At 45.6% G+C, this 25,803-nt stretch overlaps 1 protein-coding gene across 1 annotated transcript; it reads left to right on the top strand.

Annotated features, from left to right (window-relative positions):
- The first annotated feature begins 6,355 nt into the window (after nucleotides 1-6,355).
- Nucleotides 6,356-25,495, top strand: SLC16A5 (solute carrier family 16 member 5). Its single transcript, XM_056861746.1, has 4 exons — nucleotides 6,356-6,575; nucleotides 15,727-15,870; nucleotides 17,554-18,408; nucleotides 25,254-25,495. The coding sequence occupies exons 1-4, from the start codon at nucleotides 6,356-6,358 to the stop codon at nucleotides 25,493-25,495; spliced, it is 1,461 nt and encodes a 486-aa protein (XP_056717724.1).
- Nucleotides 25,496-25,803: the final 308 nt, after the last annotated feature.

Genomic DNA, 25,803 nt, shown 5'->3' with positions numbered 1-25,803 from the left:
ATAGAATTTTATAATGGTGTTTTACAGGTCTGTTTAGGGTTGTGCATATCAATAAACCTGAACCGAAAATAAACCCGAAATTAGCTGTTTCAGTAATTTTCAGGATTCGGGTTTACCCGATACCAAAACCTGGGATAAAGCCGAAGACAAACAGGTATTCAGCTTTTTGGTTTCGGCTATTCGCCTTGCTCAGAGGCACCGCTCTGTGCTTTCTCCCCTTTTTCTTCTTATTTTTGACTGTTTTTGTTAGGGCCCCATAGTTGGGGACCTTTTGAGGTATGGGTCGTGTAATCTGAGCCAACTTGGTCTGACCATCCAAGCGGTGTGCTGACCTGCACTTTAAAAGATGGGGCTCACCCAGTCCAGAGGACGTTAGTTTCCGTCAGCTGCTCATGGGCCTTCTGAAGAAGGCTCCCTCACCAGTGTGGATGAGCAATCTCCTTAACATGAGCTACCTTGGTCATGACTTCGGCTGGCTCTGATATCATTTCCCCGCACCATGACCATCTCTTGAAATCATACTTTTCATGACCACAATAAAGGACTGCTCACAGGATGTCATTTGCCACCAAAAGAAATGTTTTCCGTGCCTTATTTCTCTTGCATTTAAGCCTTTTCCCTCCGTTTGGAAGCTCATTTGCATGGACATCATGCAAAACAACTCAGAAATTAAGGCAGCCCCCAAACTTTGAGGCGCCAGCGTGGAATTGGCTCTTTTAGCCAGTTCTCGGCAACGCTGAACTTTTGAACCTGAAAACCAATGGACTACTCACAAATGCCTGGAGGATGGGGGCGACCCCTTTGCAGGCCCATAAAATTGGACCCCCTGTCCCAAAGTTCACCAAACTTTGGTGACCATCGAAGGAGAGTCCCTTGCAGCCACACTGCAAATTTTGTGATTCTACCTCCAAAAATGCCCCCCAGGAGCTTCGAAAAAATCCCCATAGACTATAATGGGTCCAAATTCTTTCGGTAAACCCCAAAATAAGCCAAATACCAACATTTACCAGTATGAGTATTCAGCTTATTTCAGGTTTACAAAAAAAAAGTCGGGCCCAATAAACCCAAACCCGCAATTTACTGGGAAAAAATTTTTTTTGCACAACCCTAGGTCTGTTTTAAGAAGATGTTTAATGTCTCTATTATTTATATCACTACCTCTTTGAGTCTTCAAAACAGACTGCAAAAAAATCACAATAACATATATTTCAGCCTATCAGATCTTCCAGGGATCCTTTCTGTTCATAATGAACATTTTACACGTGGATGTAAATCAGGGATGTCTTATATCTTACCCATATCATAGAGGTTATCTTTTTCCTTATCTTTGCAAAAGTTAATGAGGGGGAAAGTGTGTATTTGCTGACATTGACGCGCCTCTTCCCTTTGATAACCAGCAAATCTCTACATAGGCAGATAGCCAGAAATCTACTTGCTGTTATCACAGGTTGTAAGTATTTGCTATGTATGTCCCCTTCCTATCAGTTGAATGAGCAGCTACTTGCTGCATGCTCAAGTTCACTTAATGCAGATCAGTTGTATCCTTTAACTATCCTTTCATATAAACTTGATGATTAAAGAGTGGTAAAAGGCTATACTTAATAACCCTCATGTAACTTGGTCGGTAGCCGGATTTCTTGTAATTGCATTAAGCATGCCACACTAAACGGGACTTTGCAGACAGTGTGCGCTCTCTGATGATGCGCCAGTTGTGTTGATATTTTAGGCTATGCCTGTTTATGTTAAGTCCGCATGGGAAGGATTCATGAGATCAGAGATGGCGTTCAACAACACAGCTTTATTTGATTTCAGCACAGAACTAACACTCTGAACGTGCCCTGCTTATATGCCCCCCTGGCCGCCTGCAACCACTCCCCCCCTGATCCATGATAGGGGGGAATACCCTCTCAGTGACCAATGGGACATGCTGACTTAGGGCCAATAGAATCCGTTTGTTTGACCAATAGGGTGAGCAGGGTTTAGGATCCTTTGTGCAGAACTCAAACTCCTGAGTCCCCCTTGATTACTCCCCAACTATATACGTGTGTGTGTGTGTGTGTGTAGTGGCGTCAAGTCGCAGCCGACTTATGGTGACCCCTTTTTGGGGTTTTAATGGCAAGAGACTAACAGAGGTGGTTTACCAGTGCCTTCCTCTGGACAGCAACCCTAGTATCCCTTGGTGGTCTCCCATCCAAATACTAACCATGGCTGACCCTGCTTAGCTTCTGAGATCTGACGAGATCAGGCTAGCCTGGGCCATCCAGGTCAGGGCAACTATATACATACACAACAGTTTATGCCAGTGTGTGTGTGTGTGTGTGTGTGTAAAGTGCTGTCAAGTCGCAGCCGACTTATGGCAACCCCTTTTGGGGTTTTCATGGCAAGAGACTAACAGAGGTGGTTTGCCAGTGCCTTCTTCTGCACAGCAACCCTGGACTTCCTTGGTGGTCTCCCATCCAAATACTAACCAGGGCTAACCCTGCTTTGCTTCTGAGATCTGACAAGATCAGGCTAGCCTGGGCCATCCAGGTCAGGGCAACTATATACATACACAACAGTTTATGCCAATGTGTGTGTGTGTGTAAAGTGCTGTCAAGTCGCAGCCAACTTAAGGCAACCCCTTTTTTGGGGGGGTTTCATGGCAAGAGACTAACAGAGGTGGTTTGCATGTGCCTTCCTCTGCACAGCAACCCTGGTCTTCCTTGGTGGTCTCCCATCCCAATACTAACCATGGCTGACCCTGCTTAGCTTCTGAGATCTGACGAGATCAGGCTAGCCTGGGCCATCCAGGTCAGGGTAACTATATACATACACAACAGTTTATGCCAGTGTGTGTGTAAAGTGCCGTCAAGTCGCAGCCGACTTATGGCGACCCCTTTTGGGGTTTTCATGGCAAGAGACTAACAGGGGTGGCTTGCCAGTGCCTTCCTCTGCACAGCAACCCTGGTCTTCCTTGGAGGTCTCCCATCCCAATACTAACCAGGGCTGACCCGGCTTCGCTTCCGAGATCTGCCGAGATCAGGCCAGCCTGGTCCACCCAGGTCAGGGCTTTTACGCCAATGAAGAGTTTGAATTGGATTTTCTGCAAGACCTCTGTTTTGGAAAACTGGTTAGCCACGGGGAGGGGGCGGGGGCCCAAGTCGTCAGCCAAAGAGACGGGCCCCGGCCCTGCTTGACGATCCAGGCCATGCAAAACGCTGCCTGCCGTCGGCTTCAAGCCGCGCCGGGGCTTCCCCCTGCTCCTTTCCCCGTGGGCAGGGTCGTCGTCGGGGGACTCGCCCGCCCGCTCGCTCTCTCCCCGCCTGGCCGGCCCACTCTGCACTGGGGGCGTCCCCGGGCGGCTGGGGCTGCCCTCGCCTGGGCTCCCCCGCCGCCCAGTCTCCACCCCCTCCGCCAGGCAGCCACGACGGCTGCAGGGGACCGGCGGAGGGAAGGAACCGGACGGCCCTTCGAGGAAGGCGAGGCGGGCGGGAGCAGGTAAGCGGGGGGGGGGCAGTTTTTTTTTTTGGGGGGGGGAGATAGGAGCTCGAGCCCCTTGGGGAGGGGAACCACGTTTTTTTGCAAAAGAGAAACTCAGGATCCCGCCCGGCCCCTTTCCCTGTTAGGGGGCTGAGCAACGCGAGGAAGATCTGCCGGGGATCTGGGGCAGCATACCTGGGGAACCCTTGAAGCGTCGGAAGACCCCCGGCAGGTTGGTGTTGGGGCTGGATCGCCTGTCTCCAGGCTGGGATCGAGTCCCTCGATTGCTGGTGCCCCCGCGCCTCTTCACCCTGGACCCACTTCCACCCACCGAGGAGACCGCGTTATCATCACATGTGCCCCAAACAGCGCTTCGGACAAGGCAACTTTATGGGCATCCTGATGCTCTGTGCATGCCATACGTGCACAGATGTCAGGCACCCTGTTTGCTGTGTGCCGCTTTGAAAGGTCTAGTGCGGACAATCTAGGATCTGAGTCGGAACCAGCAGTGTAAAACTGCTTTGCTGGCTGTTGAAAGGGGCTGCCTGGACCGAATGGACTGCCTGAAATCCCAGATGTCCCCATTTGCCCCCCCCAAGTTCTGACCCCCCCACCCTGATTTATAGATTGCCCCTTGGGGTTGTTATATGACTCTGATTAAGAATCGCTGGTTTAGAAGATCCTCTCAGTGTTACTGGATAAGTATGTTCTCTTAGAGGATAAACCCTTAAAACTATGCTGTAACGAACATGTTTTTGGGGACCCTATGTACTAACACATTTATTATTGCATAAGCTTTTGCCAGATGCAGGAAGCTCCACTTAGAATTTCCTCTGCTGCCACTTAAAGTCCAAACTGTAAAATCTCAAACCAAACAATCTCTTCTCTCCCTCTGCAAAAATCCAGATGACTTGATTACCATCTTGTTTGACAAAGAACTGAAACGGATAGACCTGAAACGGATCCCTGGAAGTTGCTAAACACCATGGGACTAAACTTTTTTTTTAATGGAGGTTGTTTTTTCTTTAACACAATGATACATAGGAGAAATTATTTACAAAACTTTAAAATACAAAACAACCAGTTGGAACTTTAAAGACCACATAATCTCAAAAGCATATAACAAAAAGAAAGCAGATCCACTCTGTCAGATAACAAATTAAATGTCAAATGGTTCTACTAAGAACCAGATTCTATTGGATGACTATCTCTCTGATATCCCAAGCTTTCTGCAAAGCAGTTAGCTTGACTAAAACCAACACATCCTTTCCAATCTTGTTTTTAGGAGACCGATTTGGCAGAGGTTAATCAATGTAGTAATAAGATACAAAGCAATTTTATAAAATCAGTAGGGGGTGCCAAAAGCAAATGACAAAGAGCATGTCACTATTGTCCAAAAAGAATTAGCCCTGACTCATTTCTACCACATGTGCAGAAAATCGGCTTTGTCTTGTCCACAGAACCAGCAACAACTGGACCGATTTCTATAAATGTGTGCAAATCGCAAAGGGCTTAAATCCCACTGATACAACATTTTTCAACACCCCCCAAGCAATATGTGGATAATATGCTCGTCTGTTTTATAAGATTGCTGAGATATTTTACAACACTTTTAACACTTCAGATGTGCCATATGAATCCTAAGTAGTAATATTAAGATATTAAGGCTAAATATACATATGCACATATATAAATATACATATATACAGTGTGGTGTAGTGGTTAAGAGTGGCGGACTCTAATCTGGAGAACCAGGTTTGATTCCCCACTCCTCCACATGAAGCCTGAGGACCTTGGGCTAGTCACAGTTCTCTCCAAACTCTTTCAGCCCCACCTACCTCACAAGGTGCCTGTTGTGGGGAGGGAAGGCAATTGTAAGCCACTTTGAGACTCCTTAAAGGTAGAGAAAAAGGGGGGTATAGAAACCAACTCTTCTTTTAATCTGAATATTGCAAAGGGTTAGCTGTGTAAGTCTGTTATAGCAAAATAAAACAAAAGTAAAGGTACCACTGGACTTTGTATTCTTAAACCTCTGGATACCAGTGCTAGGAGGCAACGTTGTCCTTGTCCTCTGTGCCTAGTTCTTTAGCCCTCCAGGGCAACTGTTTTGGACACTGTATGAAACAGGATGCTGGACTAGATGGACCGCTGGTCTGATCCAGCAGGGCTCTTCTTATGTTCTTATGTGCCTATTGATCAAAACCTGAGGGAGAAGCCTGAGGACAAATATTACTCCTCCTGTGCTGTATTTGTACCAAATAAAATAGAGGTTTGTGTATGCATATGTCCTGTATTTTAAAAATTAACGGGAACAGAGAATCAGTAATCCAGTACACGTGGGTGTGGTAATGGTTTGTGTTTCCATGTTCCTACCAATGGACAGGAGCCTTCAACTGAGTGATGGTATGGAATGTGAGGGCCCCTATCTAGTGCCTTCAATTCTGTGCTGGAACAAGCAGGGTAAAGGGGACGGGGATGTGTGAAAGTGCTCATTACAACTCAACTACATTTATACTTTCCTCTGTCCTCAGCCTTTGCATGCATTGCCTCCTCTTGGTACAAGAGTTTTATAACATCAGATAAAGGCAGCCAAATGAAAACAGGTCAAAGGGGAAACTAGTAAGGAAACGGTGGTGAGTAATGCTGGCTCCTACCTCGATAGAGGCGTGTCTGCTATTATATCAAGAGACATTCATACTCTTGCAAAAAAGAAGAGGAAGGCGGCTCTCTCCCATGCCAGCTGGTGAGACTGAGAGGTGATTTAGAGAAGCACAGAGAGTTCTGCTTAGGAGCACTGGCTATTTTGCAGCTCTTTCTTTTTCAATGAACCATCTGCTGCTCACTCTCATTTGTTTGCCTTGAACTAGGTTGTCTGAGGAAAAAGTTCCCAGGGACAATGGCCCATGAAGGAGAAGCAGCCCCTCAGATCTCCAGAGTCCAGGATAAAGGATGGGCCTGGGTGGTCTTAGGAGCCACTGTGCTGGCTCAAGGCCTTTCGTTGGGCTTTCCTTCCTGCATCGGGGTCTTCTTCAAAGATCTGCAACGTGATTTCCAAGCTAGCAACAGTGAGACGTCATGGTTCCCCTCCATCATGACCGCTGTGCTGCATGCGGGCGGTGAGTATTTATTGACCTATTTTGTACCCAAACCCTAGACAATCTGGAAAAACCCAGCCAAAACAATAATAATAAGCAAGATTTCAGAGTTATCTTCCTTACCACAAAAGAGACCATTATCCATGAGCAGGGGAAAGTGAGTGGGTGACCATTAGCAAACTTTTAAAATTAATATTCAGCTACAGAGGACTGCTCATAGGGTCACCATGAGTCAGAAGCAACTTGACAGCACTTAACACCCACACACACAGAGGACTACAAATGGCATTAGACTCAATCTGGCGCTCCTATTGGTTCACTTTACTTCAACCACTGCAGGCAGCCATGCGGTGGTAACCCATTAAAAAGGTTGCTTGGTTGATACTAACCCAACATATGGGAGTTGCTGCTTTCAGGAAGGGCACACTCAGATGTAATTACAGGAGAATTACACAACTTTAAGGTTGACAATGAGGAAATTGACATTGTTGAAGACTTTCTATTCCTTGGCTCCATCATCAACCAAAAGGGAGACTGCAGCCAAGAAATCAGAAGGAGATTGAAACTGGGAAGGGCAGCCATGAAGGAGCTAGAAAAGATTCTGAAGTGTAAGGATGTGTCACTGGCCACCAAGATCAAGTTAATTCATGTCATCGTATTCCCTATTACTATGTATGGGTGTGAAAGTTGGACATTGAAGAAAGCTGATAGGAAGAAAGTAGATTCCTTTGAAATGTGGTGTTGGAGGAGAGTGTTACGGATGCTATGTACTGCCCACCCCCCAAAAAAACAAATCAGTGGGTTATAGATCAAATCAAGCCTGAACTGACCCTAGAAGCTAAAATGACTAAACTGAGGCTGTCGTACTTTGGTCACATTATGAGAAGACAAGAGTCACTGGAAAAGACAGTCATGCTAGGAAAAGTTGAGGGCAGCAGGAAAAGAGGAAGACCCAACAAGAGATGGATTGACTCAATAAAGGAAGCCACAGCCCTCAGTTTGCAAGATCTGAGCAAGGCTGTCAAAGATAGAACATTTTGGAGGACACTGATTCATAGGGTCGCCATGAGTCAAAAGCGACTTGATGGTACTTAACACACACACACGCACACCCCGCTCAGATGTATCTCCCTAAATGGGCTGGTATGGGGAGGTTCTGCTATTTGGTGAACTCTTCTTCCTATCTTTTCTAATGACACTTGTACTTGGTTCTGAATTTGCTGCTGGTGTTCATCTCTTCCCCATACTTGGCTCCCCCCCCCCCCAAATCAGGTTCTTGGCATGTTTAGCTACTTATTTGATAGTTTTACAAAAGCATTTTTAAAATTTTGGACACACCTCCAGAGGGGAGGCAGTGGTCTTGTGATTGGCTGGGCCTTGCGGCAATTAGCACTTGGCACAGATGCCTTCTGCTGGAAACCAGAAGAACTGGTTACTCCTGAGCTCAAGTCCTTGAGGAAGGTTGTATCTTTGACCACAATGAGGTGAGTGTGAATTCACTGTAGGTTCACCACTCATTGACCATGCAAAAGCCTTAATAATCCTGGAGGCAAGGTGAGTCAGGAAGCAAGTCAACCTCAGGGTACACCATTGTGACAAATAATTGATTTATGGTGGATACTCCATGCTACCAACTAAGAGTTCTTCTGGACGCATGGAGATACACTGTGCAAAAGACCTCAGGAGTGTCACTGGCTGGACAAAGCTGGTAAATTGTTGAAAGAAGCATAGGAAACATTGACAAGACAAAATCTCATGTTCTCTTACCAGTTGAGCTGACAGCCTTTAGACCGCACACCAGTTATTTTTATTGAATGCATCAGAGAAACAAATAACAACATGCAACAGATGTTTGGCTGTGTAGGTCTTAGAGACAAAAGAGCCCTGCCAGAAAGATGTGGCCATCTCAACTGAATACCCCCCCATGGCTCTCACTGTGCTCTCCTGGTTCATTTAGTGGCTAACCCTCTTCTCTCCTATGACTGCTTATATCCCAAAAGGGAGCACAGGCTAAGGAAAATCCTGGAGTGGGAACCATAGACCCCTTCTACATCAGCACAGATCCAGCAAGGGTCTTTGGTGTGGAGTCACTGCCTCCCCACCATATTCCCAGCGGCAGAACTTTTCCCCTCATCCCAGCCAGTGTGGTGTAGTGGCTAAAGTGTTGGACTGAGATCTGGGAGGCCTAGTTTTGAATCTCTGTCCTGATATGGAAACTTGCTGGGTGGCCTTGGGGCAGTCTTCTCTAGTCAAGAGGATCTCAGATAGCAGGGCTGAGAAGGGCTCTGCATTACCACTTTTTGAGGTAAAACTGGGCTAGATTGACTGACAGAAGTCCAAATTGCTGGATGGCCCAGGCTAGCCTGATCTCGTCAGATCTCAGAAGATAAACAGGGTCATCTCTGGTTAGTATTTGGATGGGAGACCACCAAGGAATACCAGGGTTGCTGTGCAGAGGAAGGCACTGGCAAACCACCTCTGTTAGTCTCTTGCCATGAAAACCCCCCAAAAAAGGGGTCGCCATAAGTCAGCTGCGACTTGACGGCACTTTACACACACACACACACAAACACAGGGTCTTATAAGTCAGCTGCGACTTGACGGCACTTTACACACACACACACACAGGGTCTTATCATTTGAACCAGACATTCACATGTACAAACTGTGCAGTTGTTGAGGGGTGGGGTTGGCATGCTGAGTGGGAGGGTGAACAGATGCGCATTCTCTGCTCACCACACATAGGGGAACAATTGGCAAAAGTATTGTCCGGTGTTATCCATATAAGGCATGTAGGCACATACTGCAGCCCATCAGGTACTTCATAAAGCACACTGGTGTGGTCCCAGGTAGGTCCCCCCAAAAGAAGGGAGAGTTATGAAACATAGCTGGCTTGCATTATGCAGCATGCTGTCTGATCAATTTGGCCTATGCAAAAAGCTCATCTGTTTAGCCAGGTATCTTGTTATTCAAATACTTAGGTGCCTCCCTCAGACTGATGACTTTATTTACAAGGTTCATTCACTATACTGTCTTGCACTCATGCACCTGCTTTAAAGGATTCTGGTGGTCTCCTGGCAACAATGAATCCTGTACATTTGAGAAGTCCCTCAGGGCAGGTGCTAGGTGTGCCTGGCCATTCTCCATTTCTTATCTCATGCTTTGTGAAGTCATGTGTAGAACGCCCTGTTCTTTAGTGAGGAACAAAGTAAATCAAAGCTTTTCTACGTGGGAGGATTACAAGTGGTCAATGAAATGATACCATAGAGAAATACGAGCCTGATGTAAATTTCTCCTGGTCTTCTTAGATGGTTCTTACCTAGTAAAAGCCTGAAAGGACCCTTTTAGACCATACGGCCATAGTGGGTCAGAGCTGCTTGTGGTACTGATTTCTGGTAACTCCATTGAAGGTAAAGTCAGCCTGTTCTCTGTATAGTATGTTCTTTCACAGGCTGCATGACTAGAAGGGTTATATAAACTAATGTTAAGAAGGAAAGGAGATTTAAGCCAAGTCACAACAATTAATCATATAATAGGATCAAATTGAGCTGGGCTGTGGAAAAACAAAGAATTTGGCCCTCCCCAACAATAGCCATATTAAAATTGCAATCTGTTTCTCTTGAAAGGCTCCTGTGCAATTAGCATCTGCTGTGTAGGCAGTTCTTAAAAGCACAGGAGCACTGCTAGAAAAACTTGGCAACCTACCCCTCCAATCCGTTTCCAGAGAAAAATGGGTACCTAGAAGCTGGACTTTATAATGTTTTATATGAAACAGAAGGCTGCTCTGGTTCTTTGTTAGTTTATTAGGTTTGAATTAGTTCCAGAGGGGTAGCTGTGTTAGTCTCTTTCAGCAGAAGTAAACAAAAGTCTTATAACATCATAAAGACTAACTCAATTTTACTCCAGCTTGAATTTCCATGGACTTTCATGGACCATTTCTGAGTAGGTGAATGATAGTCCACGAAAGCTTATGCTGGAATAAAACAAAGCTTTTAAGGTACAGCAATACATCTGTTTATGTTCGAATATACACTGATAATTTCCTTAGCAAAGTGCTGTCTGATCATTCTGGCTTTTCTCCTTATACCAAAGCCAGGAGCAAGATATTAATTATTTGCACTTTGCAAAAGGGCAACTGTACCTTGAATATACTTTTAGGTCACCCAATGAGTTCATAATTCAGCAGAAACTTCAACCCAGGGCTCCCATCTCCAAGCTGAACCCAGTGCTGTCTATTAGACCACATTGCCTCTCATTATACTTGGGTATGAAGGGCTGTGCTATCATGAACACATGAAGCTGCCTTTATACTGAATCAGACCCTTGGTCCATCAAAGTCAGTATTGTCTACTCAGACCAGCAGGGGCTCTCCAGGGTCTCAGGCAGGGGTCTTTCCCATAACCTACCTACCTAGTCCCTTTAACTGGAGATGCCGGGGACTGAACCTGGGACCTTCTGAATGCAAAGCAGAGGCTGTACCACTGAGCCACAGCTTCCCTAGGTATTTTGTTCTTGTGTCTGTAACAGCTAGGTAACAAATGTAAGTTCAGTCGGTGAAGCTGTACCCAGCCCACAGAAGCAGTGAATGGAAAGGCTTTGCCTACTGGATTTTTCTCATGTCCTGAGTTGTTAAAAGCATGGGAGACACACCAGAAAAATACCTTTGCAGTTCTAATTTGAATATCAGTTTAAGGAAGCTGGAGTTAATGGGTTACCTGCCGCCCACTAACATTTGGCTACGCTTTGCCCTGGTGCTTTAAAACTTTGGCTCCGAGCTACTTTTGAGCGGGGAGGGGGGGGAATTCATGTATCTCCATAACACCCACCTCGCCTTGTATTTGCTGACCTTTATTAATCTTTTCTGTGGGTGTTTCTCTCCTGTGTTCACTCTATAAACAATGTGAGACTAGGGGAAAGGGGCCAGTCGTCACTCCGCACTGATCTTGCCATTCACGCACACCAGTGCTGAGGAAACATTAGGAAATTCAAGGTCATGCCAAGGCCATGTGGGAAATAACAGACTGGTGTTTGATTTGCCCCCACTAAACGGCTGGCCCCATGACACCGCTGACAACCTGGTGGGTCAGGAAGAAACTGTACTTTGGTAGAAAGGAGATGAGCCTGGCTAAATCCGGTAGAAACAGAAGGCACGGAGAAAGATCTAAAAAAGAAAGGGAGAAGACACCATTCTCTTAGCTCCTGAGGTGGAAGTAAAAATCTGGTTCAGATGTCATACTTCATATCTGCTTTGCATAGGCAGCTAGCAATCCAGTTTAATGCAAGTGTTGTGTGAGTGCAAAGTCCCACAGGAGAGTGTGTTTGCTTTGCCAGTAATTTGCTGCGTTTTCACTCTTCGGGAGTGAAAGGAAAGATCTTAGACATCGTGCCCTGCCTACTCATACGATGCTTCTCAACACCCGAGTATTTGATTAAAATTAGTATTAACAGCCTTCTTGTGAGGAGTCAGGATAATGGTCTGTCTGTTTCATGGTTGCCAACCTCCAGGTGGTCTAGTAACTATATAACCAACAGCACGCGGCTCATAAGAATGACAGTCAGTAAAAGTTGACGTCATTCTTATGAGCCACGTGCTGTTGGTTATATAGTTACTAGACTTACATTCAGCATAGGTATTTAGTTCAACCTCCAGGTGGTGGCTGGAGGTCTCCTGCTATTACAACTGATCTCCAGCTAGGGTTGCCAACTGCCAGGTACTAGCTGGGGATCTCCTGCTATTACAACTGATCTCCAGCCGATAGAGGTCAGTTCACCTGGAGAAAATGGCTGCTTTGGCCATTGGACTCTATGGCATTGAAGTCCCTCCCCAAACTCCGCCCTCCTCAGGCTCCGCCCCAAAAACCTCCCGCCGGTGGCAAAGAGGGACCTGGCAACCCTATTTCCAGCCGACAGTTCACCTGGAGAAAAAGGCTGCTTTGGCGATTGGACTCTATGGCACTGAAGTCTGGTTTGTCTTTCACCAACCTGTGTGTGTGTAAAGTGCCGTCAAGTCGCAGCTGACTTATGGCGACCCCTTTTGGGGGTTTCACGGCAAGAGACTAACAGAGGTGGTTTGCCAGTGCCTTCCTTTGCACAGCAGCCCTGGTCTTCCTTGGTGGTCTCCCATCCAACTACTAACCAGGGCTGACCCTGCTTTGCTTCTGAGATCTGACGAGATCAGGCTAGCTTGGGCCTACCCTGCCAGTAAACTTTAGCCTAAACTTTTGATTTTCTTTTCTTTATTAAATAGAGGGAGTCCAAAATAACTAGCCCATGTTGTTATATCCATCTGTAATATGAAGCCTCTCGGCTTTAGAAAATTGCCTTCAGCAATAGCAGCAGTTTTTCAAGAGAGTGTCAGAGGGGATATGTTTTTAACAAGGCTTTTTTGCGGGGGAGGGTTGGGGATTTATTTCCTTACACCAGGGGTCGGCAAACTCATTAGTCAAAAGAGCCAAATATCAACAGTACAACGATTGAGATTTCTTTTGAGAGCCAAATTTCTTAAACTTAAACTATATAGGTAGGTACACTGTTTATTAACTTAATAAACTTTAATTAAAGTTTTAAGTCTTAATTAAACTATAGGTACACTGAATAAAACTTGATATCATACTTAATAGTGATCTTATTTATTGATAAAAATTAAATTGTAAGTCCCTGCCATTTCCCCCTCCCCATCTGGAGTCCTCGTCTGGAGGCCTGGTCTACCGCCATAAAAGCCTATTGGTAGACCTGGCCTCCGGCTGAGTCCCATTGGGAGGCCAGGCCTACCCATTGGCTTTCTTGGCAGTAGACCTGGCCTCCAGAGGCCCAAAGAAGCCAATTGGTAGACCTGGCCTCTGAAGGGGGACTCCCCCCCCCCTCCTCGGAGTCCAGGTCTACCACCAAGAAAGCCAGTGGGTAGACATGGCCTCCCAATGGGACTCAGCCGGAGGCCAGGTCTACCAAAGGAAGCTCGCCCCGCCCAACAGCTGATAGGTGGGGGGGCAGGAACCGCCGAGCCGCCCGCCCAGCAATCGCATGGCTAGAAGGGAGGGGAGGCTTTAGCCTCCCAACAATTGAGGGCAAGGGAAAGGGGGACCCGGCCATTCTCCACTGCGGGGGCGGGGGGAGAGACAGTACGCCCGCTCTCTATCTCTCTCAGGCGCGCCGGCTCCGCAGCCTGGCTGCCGGCGCGAGCGGGCACAAGAGCAGGGGCTCCGAACCAAGTTCGGAGAGCCGCACTCAACGGGCCAAAGAGCCGCATGCGGCTCTGGAGCCGCAGTTTTGAGACCCCTGCCTTACACCAAAAAGGCATCACAGTCACAGGAATGAAGAGCTCAAAAGAAAGTGACATAAAAATAGTAATTTAAGCCAGGTAGAAAATCACCACAAAGGACACATTCTGCTTCCTGTACACATCTCCTGCATTCCTGTAGCTGCTTGCTGAGAAATTCATGCCTTGAGGGGAAAAAATGAATGTAGTTATTACTCTGTGAAGGAATTCATTTTACCAGAGGGGCACCTCTTAATTGTTTCTAGAACAAGCCATGGTATTTTATGCTGCTGTAATTATAATAGGTAGGGTTGCCAGGTCCCTCTTCGCCACTGGCGGGAGGTTTTTCGGGTGGAGCCTGAGGAGGGTGGGATTTGGGGAGGGGAGGGACTTCAATGCCATAGAGCCCAATTGCCAAAACGGCCGTTTTCTCCAGGGGAACTGATCCCTAATAGCTGGAGATCAGTTGTAATAGCAGGAGATCTCCAGCTAATACCTGGAGGTTGAGAAAACCAGTACAGGAGCCATGCTGATAACAATGCCAATATATTATAGCTACATATACACTTTACAGTATGTGGTAATGAAACCACCAACAACACATACATTCAGTACGACAGTGGATGTGCAAAAGTTCCACAATTCATTTGAAATATAAATTCTATCAGGTAAGTATCACGTAAGTCCTTTGAAATAACAATCTTGGTCTTTTCTCAAAACATTCAAAGAATATTCTTTGAAACCTGGTATCATGGATGATGATATAGGATTGCATGCATTGCATCTTTTGAAGGACTGATGAAGAACTGAGCCTTTGTGCTCCGAAGCGATCGTATTCTCCTTGACTGTTCATCTTGCAGCATCTGTTTTGAGAAAAGACCAAGATAGTTATTTCAAAGGACTTACTTGATACTTACCTGATAGAATTTATATTTCAAATGAATTGTGGAACTTTTGCACATCCACTGTTGTACTGAATGTATGTGTTGTTGGTGGTTTCATTACCACATACTGTAAAGTGTATATGTAGCTATAATATATTGGCATTGTTATCAGCATTGCTCCTGTGCTGGTTTTCTCATCCTCCTGATAATAGTACAGAGGTGTCTTTTTTTCTCCTTCAGTACCTGCAGGTTGGCAACCCTAGTCATGATGCATACCTATTATCACCAGGATCAGAGGAACATCCCTAATAGTAGGCCCCAAGAGTGATCCAGGCTATGAGTGATACAAGGGTTGCCAGCTCTCAGTTGGGAAAATCCTGGAGATTTGAGGGTGGAGCCTGGGGAGAGAGGGGTTGGGGTGGGGCCTCATCAGGGTATAATGTCATAGAGTCCTCCCTCCAAAGCAGCCATTGTCTCTGGGGGAACTGATATCTGTTGTCTGGAGACCAGTTGTAATTCCGGGAGATCTCTAGGCCCCACCTGGAGGTTAGCAAGCCTAAGTGTTACTACGTTTGCCAGGTTCCTCTTCCTAACCGGTGGGAGATTTGGGAGCCTAAGGAGGGCGGGGTTTGGGAAGGGGAGAGACATCAATGGCATAAAGTCCAATTGCCAAAGCGGCCATTTTCTCCAGGTGAACTGATCTCTATTGGCTGGAGACCAGTTGTAATAGGAGGAGATCTCCAGCTAGTACCTGGAGGTTGGCAACCTTCCAAGTACTCATAATTTCTCTAGTACTTTAGGACAACTGCAGACTGTTGCCGAATATTCTTCTACCCAAACACCACATTACCTTGGTTTTGTGCTCTTGCCAAACAAATTGTATTTACTCAGATTATTTTCTATCTCCTTCCCAGAGTGGCTTATAATATATTGACTCCTTACATCTCCAGTATCCAAACCCAACATTTTGTTCTCTGTATTGCACTGAATACCTGTATTCTTAGCTGTGACACTTGGTATAATTGCTTTTCAGGGCCCCTCTGCAGCATTGTGGTGGAGCGATTTGGCTGCCGGACTGCTGTCATGTTGGGAGGCCTCCTCAGTGGGGTGGGCATGGTGGCCAGCTCATTCTCCCAAACCATTAGCCAGCTGTATGTAACAGCTGGATTTATCACCGGTGAGTATACCGAAATGCAGGGACAGGTATGCCAGTCTTGATCTTGCATCCCACACACACCTTGTTCATCTGTTCCAAGGGTGTGCACGCTAGACATGTTGAGAAGAGTGGGATTATGCCTTTGGTCACAGTCCATCAGGAGGGGCCATGGCTTAGTGGTAGAGAATGTCATTTGCACACAGAAGGTCCCAGGTTCAATCCCTGGAAGTTCCAGTTAAAAGGATGAGGTAGTAGGTGATACGAAGGACCTTGGCCTGAGACCCCTGAGAGCTGCTCCCAGTCCTAGGAGGCAGTACTGACTTTGATAGACCAATGAGCTGACTCAGCATATGGCAGCTTCACATGTTCATGTGGGCCCACCCCTGGTTGCCAGGACATATGGATTAATGTCTGCAGGGAGCCTTACATGAGTACAAATGTAGCTTTGTACTCGTGACCTGCTTTTTATAATATTTGGGAGTAGAGTGGGTTAAGATTCTCAGCAGTGTTTATAGACCTATCCTTGGTTATATTCACATCTAAATTGCAAAAAAACAAACAAAAAAAAACCCAAAACCCACACACACACACCAGAAATGTAGTTTGAAGAACACTTATTGAGGTTGCTTTATGATAGCTCTTAAAGGTTATACCAAAGTTATCAACACAGATCAGTAAATCTCATTTTTAAAGCAATGAGAAGGCATAGGTAGTGTTTACAATAAGTGATTGGGCTTTTTTTCAAGTCAGGTGGCATATGGTTTCTTTCCAAATAGTTTGACTGAAAGGGGGATTCGAGCGGTTAGCTCTTCTTTACTGTGGTGCTCCATTGCTTTCAAAAGAGCCAGACAGAGAAGGTGAAAAGCCAGTGGCTCCCTGTTCTTTCACTCTGTCCTTTGTACCATTCCTGATGGCTCCCACACAGAAAAAGAGGAAACATTCACTAATTTTTGAAAAGTGCAATGTAATCGCAGGATGAGCTGTACTTCTGCATAATACTGATCCAACAATTAACAGAGGTATCATGTAGAAGTCAACTGCAATTTATATTGTATCAGTACAAGCAGGCAGGATCTAAAAGGTAGTAGCGATCTGGAAGCTCACGGGGTTTATTGTGTATAAATTTGAGCTTTTTGTTACAAAGCCAAAGGCTTTACCTCTTGTGTTCCATTCTCTCTTGATCTCCCAGTATAATTATTTTGCCTTTTCATCTCTGTCTCTGTCTGCCAACTGAGGGTAACATTTCATGCAACTGCTGATCCGTGGAAGCTTATGCCACAATTAACTTTTTAGCCTTTAAGTTGCCACAACACTCCTTTTTGTTTTGCTTGTCAACAGATTTAACTGGGGAAAAGGTGGTAACCACAGAGTAGAATACAACATTCACAATCTTAGATAAGGTGAATGACATATTAACCCTTTATAGACCAAGGGCAACTAAAACGAGCATGGAATTAACAATGAAACTCTGCAGTCATTTGAATATATAGAACAGTACAATACCAACTTGTGGACTCCCTGTCTTTGTAATGACTGCAAAAACTGTAGCAGATCCAGGTAATAGTAGGTGAGTAGAAGCAAATAGGTTCCCTCTGAATGGGATGGTAGAATACCAATGCTGAGCAGAAAGGCCTCTTTGTTTCTAACAAACATCTGCATTGCAAGTTCATATTCTTTCATGTGTCTCTTTTTCTCTCTTTAAAGGACTAGGGGCATGTTTTAGTTTCCAGGCAGGAGTCACTGTGCTTGGCTATTATTTTACTCGCCGGCGAGCTCTGGCTAATGCGCTGGCCTCCACTGGTGTCTCCATGGGTTTCACACTGTGGCCACTGCTCTCCCAGTACTTGCTTGATGAGATGGGCTGGAGAAACACTTTCTTTGTGTTTGGAGGAGTCATGTTGAACTGCTGCGTTTGTGGGGCTGTGATGAGACCATTATCAGCCAAATTGCCTGCCCTGTCACTGAAGTCCAGTCCTGGACATTTAGCTGAGGATGTACATTTATCCAATGGAAACACCTTGAGTCATGAGGTGCACCTGCGTCGATCCAGGTGTGACTCTTGCATCCAGACACTGCAGAAGTACCTGGCTTTTGATGTCTTCTGCAAGAACAAAGGCTACAGGATCTACACCATTGGAGTGGCCTGGATGGTGATGGGTTTTGTGTTGCCTATGATCTATCTGGTGCCCTATGCTGTCTTGAATGGAGTGGAGGAGCGCAAGGCAGCCCTCCTCATCTCCATCATTGGATTCATTAACATCTTCATGCGCCCCATGGCAGGCCTGCTCTCTGGACTCAAGATCTTCACTGGCCGGAGGATCTACCTCTTCAGTGTGGCTGCAGCGTTCAATGGCCTGAGCAACCTCATCTGTGCTATCTCCACTGAATATAGTACTCTTGTCCTCTACTGTGTGGTCTACAGCATCTCCATGAGTGTCCTTGGTGCACTTATCTTCCAAGTGTTAATGGATGTGGTAGAAATGAACAGGTTCTCCAGTGCCTTGGGCCTTTTCACCATCTTGGAGAGTATCACCATTCTCATTGGGCCCCCTCTTGCAGGTGAGATGTGATTCTGATGTGACAGGTATTATAGAATTCCTTGCAGGAAAGTGACTACAGCCTAAGAATGCCCCAAAGGTTGTTTTCATCTTCATCTGTTAAGGTGCAGGCAGTGTTCATGGATGACTAGGGACTAAGAGCAGCAGCTTGCAAATAACCTCCTTAATAGCCAGTCCATCCTCCAACTTTCCCATTGGCCGTAGGGCCTTGGCCCTTTCCTTTCTCTTTACCCCAATGCCTCCTGTATGCCAGTTCCACCCACTCAATCCTTTCTAAATAATCTATGTCCTACAGGGCAGTTCTTCCTTTGGCAGAATTATGCAAAAGGAACAATACCATCTAATTAATTTAATTTCCAAAGAAGCATAGAACTCAAAGCAATGATCTTGCCCCATCCCCCTTTGTTATGCTGTTGGGATGTCTTGGAATTCTCACTCTGTAAGAGGGAAAGGGTACTAGGGTTACCAGGTCCCTCCTCACCACTGGCGGAATGTTTTTGGGGCGGAGCCTGAGGAGGGCGGGGTTTGGGAAGGGGAGAGACTTCAATGCCATAGAGTCCAATTGCCAAAGTGGCCATTTTCTCCAGAGGAACTAATCTCTATCGGCTGGAGATCAGTTATAATAGCAGTAGATCTCCAGCTAGTACCTGGAGGCTACAATAACAATAGAAAACCTGTGCCGTATATAACGTCGTTGTGGAAATTAGCAGCACGAAAGGCTCCAAATAAAATCCAACTGGAATTACATCACAAAACTATATTGAGTGAAGCATTACATCATGCTAAGTAAAACAAAATCAAGCATTACATCATGCAGAGATAACAAACATATGCGGCTAAGACAATAACCCCAGTGCAACAAGCTGGTAAAGTGGGGCGGGACAAATCCTTCTACTAGCCACGCGTTCTCCTCTCCTCTGCATGAACTTTCTCCGTCCTGCTTACTTGTTGGTTCTTTGGACTTGCGACTTGACCATCCCAGACAGTAGAAGGATTTGTCCCGCCCCACTTTACCAGCTTGTTGCACTGGGGTTATTGTCTTAGCCGCATATGTTTGTTATCTCTGCATGATGTAATGCTTGATTTTGTTTTACTTAGCATGATGTAATGCTTCACTCAATATAGTTTTGTGATGTAGTACCTGGAGGCTGGCAACCCTAAGGAGGCAGCCTTGAGCACTGGTGAGCTTAACAGTGCAGTACATGTGCGCATAAATGGACTGGATGAATGTGTACATGGAGGTTTGTACATGTGCAAGTGGTTTGTACATGGGAATGTGAAGTGTTTGGAGTGCATGTGTAGTGTAAATGGAATTGGGAAATGGTTTCAGATAAGTAGTGTAAACAAAAATTCATCTGCAAATTTGTGTGAGATTCTGTCCCTTTTTTCTGAACAGGATTCCCCCAGGCTAGATATCTGTGGTAAAGAACTTTGAATTCTGCAATTAGGGTTCTGTGAAACTCTAAATCTTGCATACATTTTCCACAGTTGTTTGGGAAGGGCAGAAAACCACAAAAAGTAGTACAAGCTCCCTTTCTCCTTATAAAAGCTTCATCCAGCTTGTTATGGCTTCTCATTTTTTAGCAGACCCTCACCAGATGCTTAAAAGTTTCCTCCTGGGAATAATGAAGGTTGGAAATGGGCTTGCTTTTTTGTTTTAAAATAAAACAGGGATTTTAGATACCATATTACAGTACTGGTGAAATTCCATATAGATTTCTATTTGCCAGTCATGGTGTTTGGTTCATAAGAAGAGAGGCCAAAAGAAGGCTAACTTAGAGATGATTCTCCAGGGCTATCTACATGTACAAATGTATATTTAAGCCCAGACCATTATTTTGTTAGATAACAGCTTTGAGAGGGAAAGATTAAGAGCGACACTGCATCCTTTCTACACCTGCCATTGCCCTCCACCAAACTGCATGCCAGGCAGTTTTTCCAATGTATGTTTATTTGAAAATTATTATTAAGTAAAAGGTAAAGGTCCACTGTGCAAGCACAGGGTCATTCCTGACCCATGGGGTGACGTCACATCCCGACGTTTCCAAGGCAGACTTTGTTTACGGGGTGGTTTGCCAGTGCCTTCCCCAGTCATCTTCCCTTTACCCCCAGCAAGCTAGGTACTCATTTTACTGACCTCGGAAGGATGGAAGGCTGAGTCAACCTTGAGCCGGCTACCTGAAACCAACTTCCGTTGGGATCGAACTCAGGTCGTGAGCAGAGCTTTTGACTGCAGTACTGCAGCTTACCACTCTGCGCCACGGAGCTCATTTATATCCATACTTCCCCAGGACTCAGAACTGTGAAAATGAGGATGATCCCATTTGATCCTCACAACAATCCTTTGAGGCAGGCTATGCTAAGAGAAAGTGACTGGCCTGAGGTCACACAGTAACGTCCATGGCTTGTAGGGATTTGAATCCAGATCTCCCTGGTCAAGTCCAACATTCTAGCCACTAACTGGTGGTCGAAAGCAATGTCAAGTCGCAGCCGACGTAAGGTGACACCATAAGGGTTTCAAGGCAAGAGATGTTCACTGGTGGGTTGCCATTGTCTGGCTCTGCACAGCAACCCTTGTCTTCTTTGGTGGTCCAAGCACTTACCAGGGCCAACCCTGCTTAGCTTCTGAGATCTGACAAGAACAGGCTAGCCTGGGCTACCCAGGTTACTAATAATACTAGACAAACCCTGTAGGGGGAACAGCCATATGGAGCATGGAAATGGGGGGCACAGATTAGGCCCCTTTCCACAACAGGTTCTTTGATCTCAGCTGCTCCCTCTCAAGCTGCTTTTCTTTTTAAAAAAAATCCAGGGCTTTAACATGTACAGTTATACATACTGGCATATATTTAACCCATGCAAGTTCTTCCTATAGAACAGCATTTCTATTTGTGGAAGAGAGGATAGTGATTTCTGCTGATTTCCTGCTCTGGACACAGATATTCCAGTTTGCCCCTGTTGCTGTTTCTGACCCCTGCCAACAAAATTTTGTGCAGTGGGCTGCAGCAGGAATGAGAAGCACAGAAGTCCCATCTCTAGAGAGACAGCTGGATACATGTGCCAGTGTGTAGTTAGCTCTTTATAAAGTGGCTACCATGTGTCCTATTTCCCCCCCTTCTCCACAGTCTGTTTACAAACATGCAACATTCTTTCATGGTTGCAATATTGTAACAGACACCACATGATATTGTAAGCGTAAGTTTTTATGATATTCACGGCAGAAATACCAAATCTGAACAGATCTCTTTCGAACACGCGGGAGCAACTGGGAACCTTCCAATCTATAAGTGATTCTAGCATCTTGCTGTCTGTTTTTTTCCTCTAGGTAGCAGGAGGTGGGTGGGCCAGCGAGGGGTGACAGTGATTCAGCAGAAATGGGACCGGACGGGATGTTGCGTAACTAGAACTGTTAGCAGATTGTCCTGCCAAACAGGATTGTCCCAACTGTTGTTTCTGTGCGAAGTGTTTCTCCTGTCTGCCAAGTCACTGTGTAATTGCAGAGGTTGTGGGAGAGCTTTTTGTTTTCATATAAGCCTCTGGTGATGAGGGGCAAAGGCTTTGCTTTTCCTTGTCAGCAAGGCAAGTTGGAAGGAATATGTGAGTGAACCATTGATTCAGGATCTCAGATTTCTTAAAAGCAGCTGGGTGGAGACCCAATATATATGTGTCCCCCTCTGACTGCGTAAATTGAGTGTGTGTGTGCGCATCTGATTTTAAAGAAACCTGTGAACACGGCTGCCATAATGTGACTAATTTCCCAAATTCTTGGGAACTGCTTTCTTTGTAACCTTTAGGAGTTAGAATTTCAAGGCATGTTTTTTTTGCCCCTTTGCTGGCTCCTTTGACCCTGTGCTGGGCATATGATCATGCAGTAGAAAGAAAAAGCCAAATTATGTAAAAATAGTCACAGGAGGGAAATGACAAATTTCCGGCCGACGTTAAGATCTGAAAATATTTGGGTTCTGTTCTCAACAGGAACCAGATAAAGTTCTCTGCTTGGAAAGAATCTGAGAAATAGTTAGCTGTGTGACACTTGTGCAGGATTGTGTGTGTGTGTGTTATCAAGTCACAGCTGACTCATAGTGACCCTGTAGGGTTTTCAAGGCAAGAGACGTTCAGAGGTAATTTGCCATTGCCTGCCTCCATGTGGGCTGAGAGAGTTTGGAGAGAACTTTGACTAGCTCAAGATCACCCAGCAGGCTTCACATGGAGGAATAGGGAATCGAACCTGGTTCTCCAGATTAGAGTCCGCCACTCTTAACCACTACAGAATTATTGTTGTTATCGTGCAGGATTATAGACATAATCTAATGAATGAATTAGGGGGGAGTTGAAGCTTTTCATAGAATGCTGGAAAATGACTTCACATGGTAAATAACATGTGGTTGTTGAAAGTGGAGCCAGGTAACCGTTGCTAACAATCTGGAGGGAAAAGGTCCTGTTCTCTCAATAGAATATGGGATGTTATTTGTGTGTGTAAAGTACTGTCAAGTCACAGTTGACTTATGGCAACCCAGTAGGGTTTTCATGGCAAGAGACTAACAGAGGTGGTTTGCCAGTTCCTTCCTCTGCACAGCAACCCTGGTATTCCTTGGTGGTCTCCCATCCAAGTACTAACCAGGGCTGACCCTGCTTCTGAGATCTGACAAGATCTGGTCTCCCATCCAAGTACTAACCAGGGCTGACCCTGCTTCTGAGATCTGACAAGATCAGGCTAGCTTGGGCCATCCAGGTCAGGTCAGGATGTTATTTACCAGGTGATATTATTTTATCTACACGCTATGAAAAGCTTCAACTGCCCATTTTCACACATTAAGCCTGTATTAAAGGGGCAGGAGATTTTTTCCCTTCAGGCTGTTGCCAGTCCTAGATCCAGATGTACTGAGTAGTCCAGGATGGGATTCCTGGGTGTGCCACTCTCGTAACATCTCTGATACTAGTGATAAAAAGAGTTAGGAATAGTGGAGTCGATTTGGAAGTGTAAGGACCGGAGGAGAGTTGGGGCCACAACAGTTCTGATTGGGGTAGCGCTGACAGGCACGGGGCTCAGTCAGCACAGTTCTCCCAGCAGCAGCAGCATCCTTTCCCTGCCCTCTTTTGCCCTCTGGAGAAAACTCTGATTGATCCACACAGCAGCTTCCAAAATTCCTTGTGGGATGCTCATAACCATGTACATAGAAAGTATTCTGTAGAAAAGATTCAGAATGAAAGAAGAAGAGTTGGTTTTTATATGCTGACTTTATCTACCACTTAAGGAAAAATCAAACCGGCTTACAATCACCTTCCCTTCCCCTCCCCACAGCAGACACCCTGTGAGGTAGGTGGGGCTGAGAGAGTGTGACTATCCCAAGGTCACCCAGCTGGCTTCGTGTGGAGGAGTGGGGAAACAAATTCAGTTCACCAGATTAGCCTCCCCCGCTCAAGTGGAGGAGTGGGGAATCAAACCTGGTTCTCCAGATTAGAGTCCACCGCTCCAACCCACCGCTCTTAACCACTACACCATGCTGGCTCCTGGGTCAGGACAGTGGTTCCCTTAGTCCTACAGTGGTCAGCTATGGCTCTGAGAAGATGGCAGGCAGGGCATGAGTCCCTTGGAGCTGTCCCTGAGAATAAAGGGCCCATTTTAATCAGCCATGGCTAGTAGCCGTTGAAAGGTCTGCCCATTATGCGTTCATTTGCCATCCTTTTTAAACTCATCTGAACTAGAACTGATCACCACATTTTGTAGTCATGAAGCCCATAACTTAATGTTGGCTTAGCGAGCAATATTTCTTCTGTAGTAAATGCAAGAAGGCTACCACTCACTGAATACAATCTGTGTTAGCCTTGGACCTCATAGCCTGTGCAGACAGTAGTCCCAGGCAGTCTTAATCTACCTGCACATCTGGACTATGGGAGTTCCATGTTCTGAACCTGCTTGATATCTAGAACTACAGCAGCCTGACAGTGAAATACTTCTCACCCCACACCCACTCATCCTTCGGAGATTAGGCTCCAGAGCATGTTAAGTCACATTAAAAAAAAAACATCTTTGAATAAGGAAAGCATAGAACCTGAGTGATAAAATGGGACAGAGTGAAGACGAAGATGAAGGAGCAAGTGGGTGGGGGGAGAAATAGCAAGAGGGACAGAGAGGCTCTCCTCAGACAGCAACATTTAGTTATATCTAGTCTGCAAACAACACTATGAGATAAGTGCTATTATTCTGTTTTTAACAGCAGGAGAACCAAGGACAGAATGGGATTTGCTTGGGTCCACATAGCAGTGCCATAGCTGAGCTGGGATTTCTTGGGGGGGGGGGATTCCACTACCCAATCTGATGGACTGTATCATCTCAAAGCACAGCGATGTTCTATGTGGTTAGAAATCATGATACAGTGATTGACAGCAGTCCATGGCCTTGTAATGAAGACTAATTACTTTGGGACATGAGGATCGGGGCATATATAAACCATCAGTTTTGTTTAATAGTCATCCTTCACCCTGAGAATTGTAGATTATTGGAAACTGTAGTTCTGCGAATGAATGCAGCTAGGATCTCTGGCTAAGAATTCTTTGTACCCGCAAATACAATTCCCGAGATCATTTGGTGGAAGCCATCATTTGGTGGAAGTTAAATTGGTGTGTAATACGCTAAAATAACACGTTTTCAGTGCAAATTTCAGTGAATGGGGGAGGGGTGGAGTGGCACATTCCTTGAGTTTCCCTATAGAGGCATCTGTATTCTGTATTGAATGAGGTCATCCATATGTTAGTTTGCAGTGCACTTTGAAGAATATATGGATGATACCAGAATGTTGGCCACCATTGGCATGTTGACTGAACTTTTAACTTCTTGTGTTGCAGGTCTTCTTGTGGACCTTACAGGCCATTTTAGATATGTCTTCTACACTTCCAGCTTCTTCATGGTGACAGCAGCTCTGTTCATGGGGTTTAGCTTTTGCACCATGACAGCAAAGAATAAATCGAAAGAGTCTCATAAACCAACTCCTGAGAACACTTCCCGGGGCAAATATACAGAAGTGCCAACAGAATTGGGGCCTGAGAAGAATGGATCTCCTGCAGTCATTTATGTGACCAGCATCTGAATCCAGAGGAGCTGGGTGTTGCTTCCCTTGCTAATTCAAGAGCTCTGAAAGCAGAGGAGCAAAAACCAAAACCCCAACAGTTCCTCCTTTCTAAGATTCCAACCTCCTCTCTGTTGTGACAGTCTGCTCAGCTGTGTTGAGCTCTGATTTCTAGACAAAGGATCCAGATCAGAAGATATACATTGAAGGGCATTCAGAAAGCCAAAGAGCACTTTGCAGCAACAACAAAATTACACAGTGCAAGCCATGGGTATGGCAAAGGTAGTCACTGTCCCATGACATCTGCATTACTTGAAGCTTAACCATTT

This window comes from Euleptes europaea, chromosome 1, assembly GCF_029931775.1.
Source record: "Euleptes europaea isolate rEulEur1 chromosome 1, rEulEur1.hap1, whole genome shotgun sequence".
Lineage (NCBI taxonomy): Eukaryota > Metazoa > Chordata > Lepidosauria > Squamata > Sphaerodactylidae > Euleptes > Euleptes europaea.
Note: the sequence above shows the minus strand (reverse complement) of the source record. Positions and strands in the feature narration are given on the sequence as shown.

Coding starts and splice junctions, on each gene's coding strand:
- SLC16A5 (XM_056861746.1), top strand. CDS start 6,356: ATGGCCCATGAAGGAGAAGCAGCCCCTCAGATCTCCAGAGTCCAGGAT. Junction 6,576..15,726: donor CGCTGTGCTGCATGCGGGCG/GTGAGTATTTAT, acceptor ATTGCTTTTCAG/GGCCCCTCTGCAGCATTGTG. Junction 15,871..17,553: donor AACAGCTGGATTTATCACCG/GTGAGTATACCG, acceptor CTCTCTTTAAAG/GACTAGGGGCATGTTTTAGT.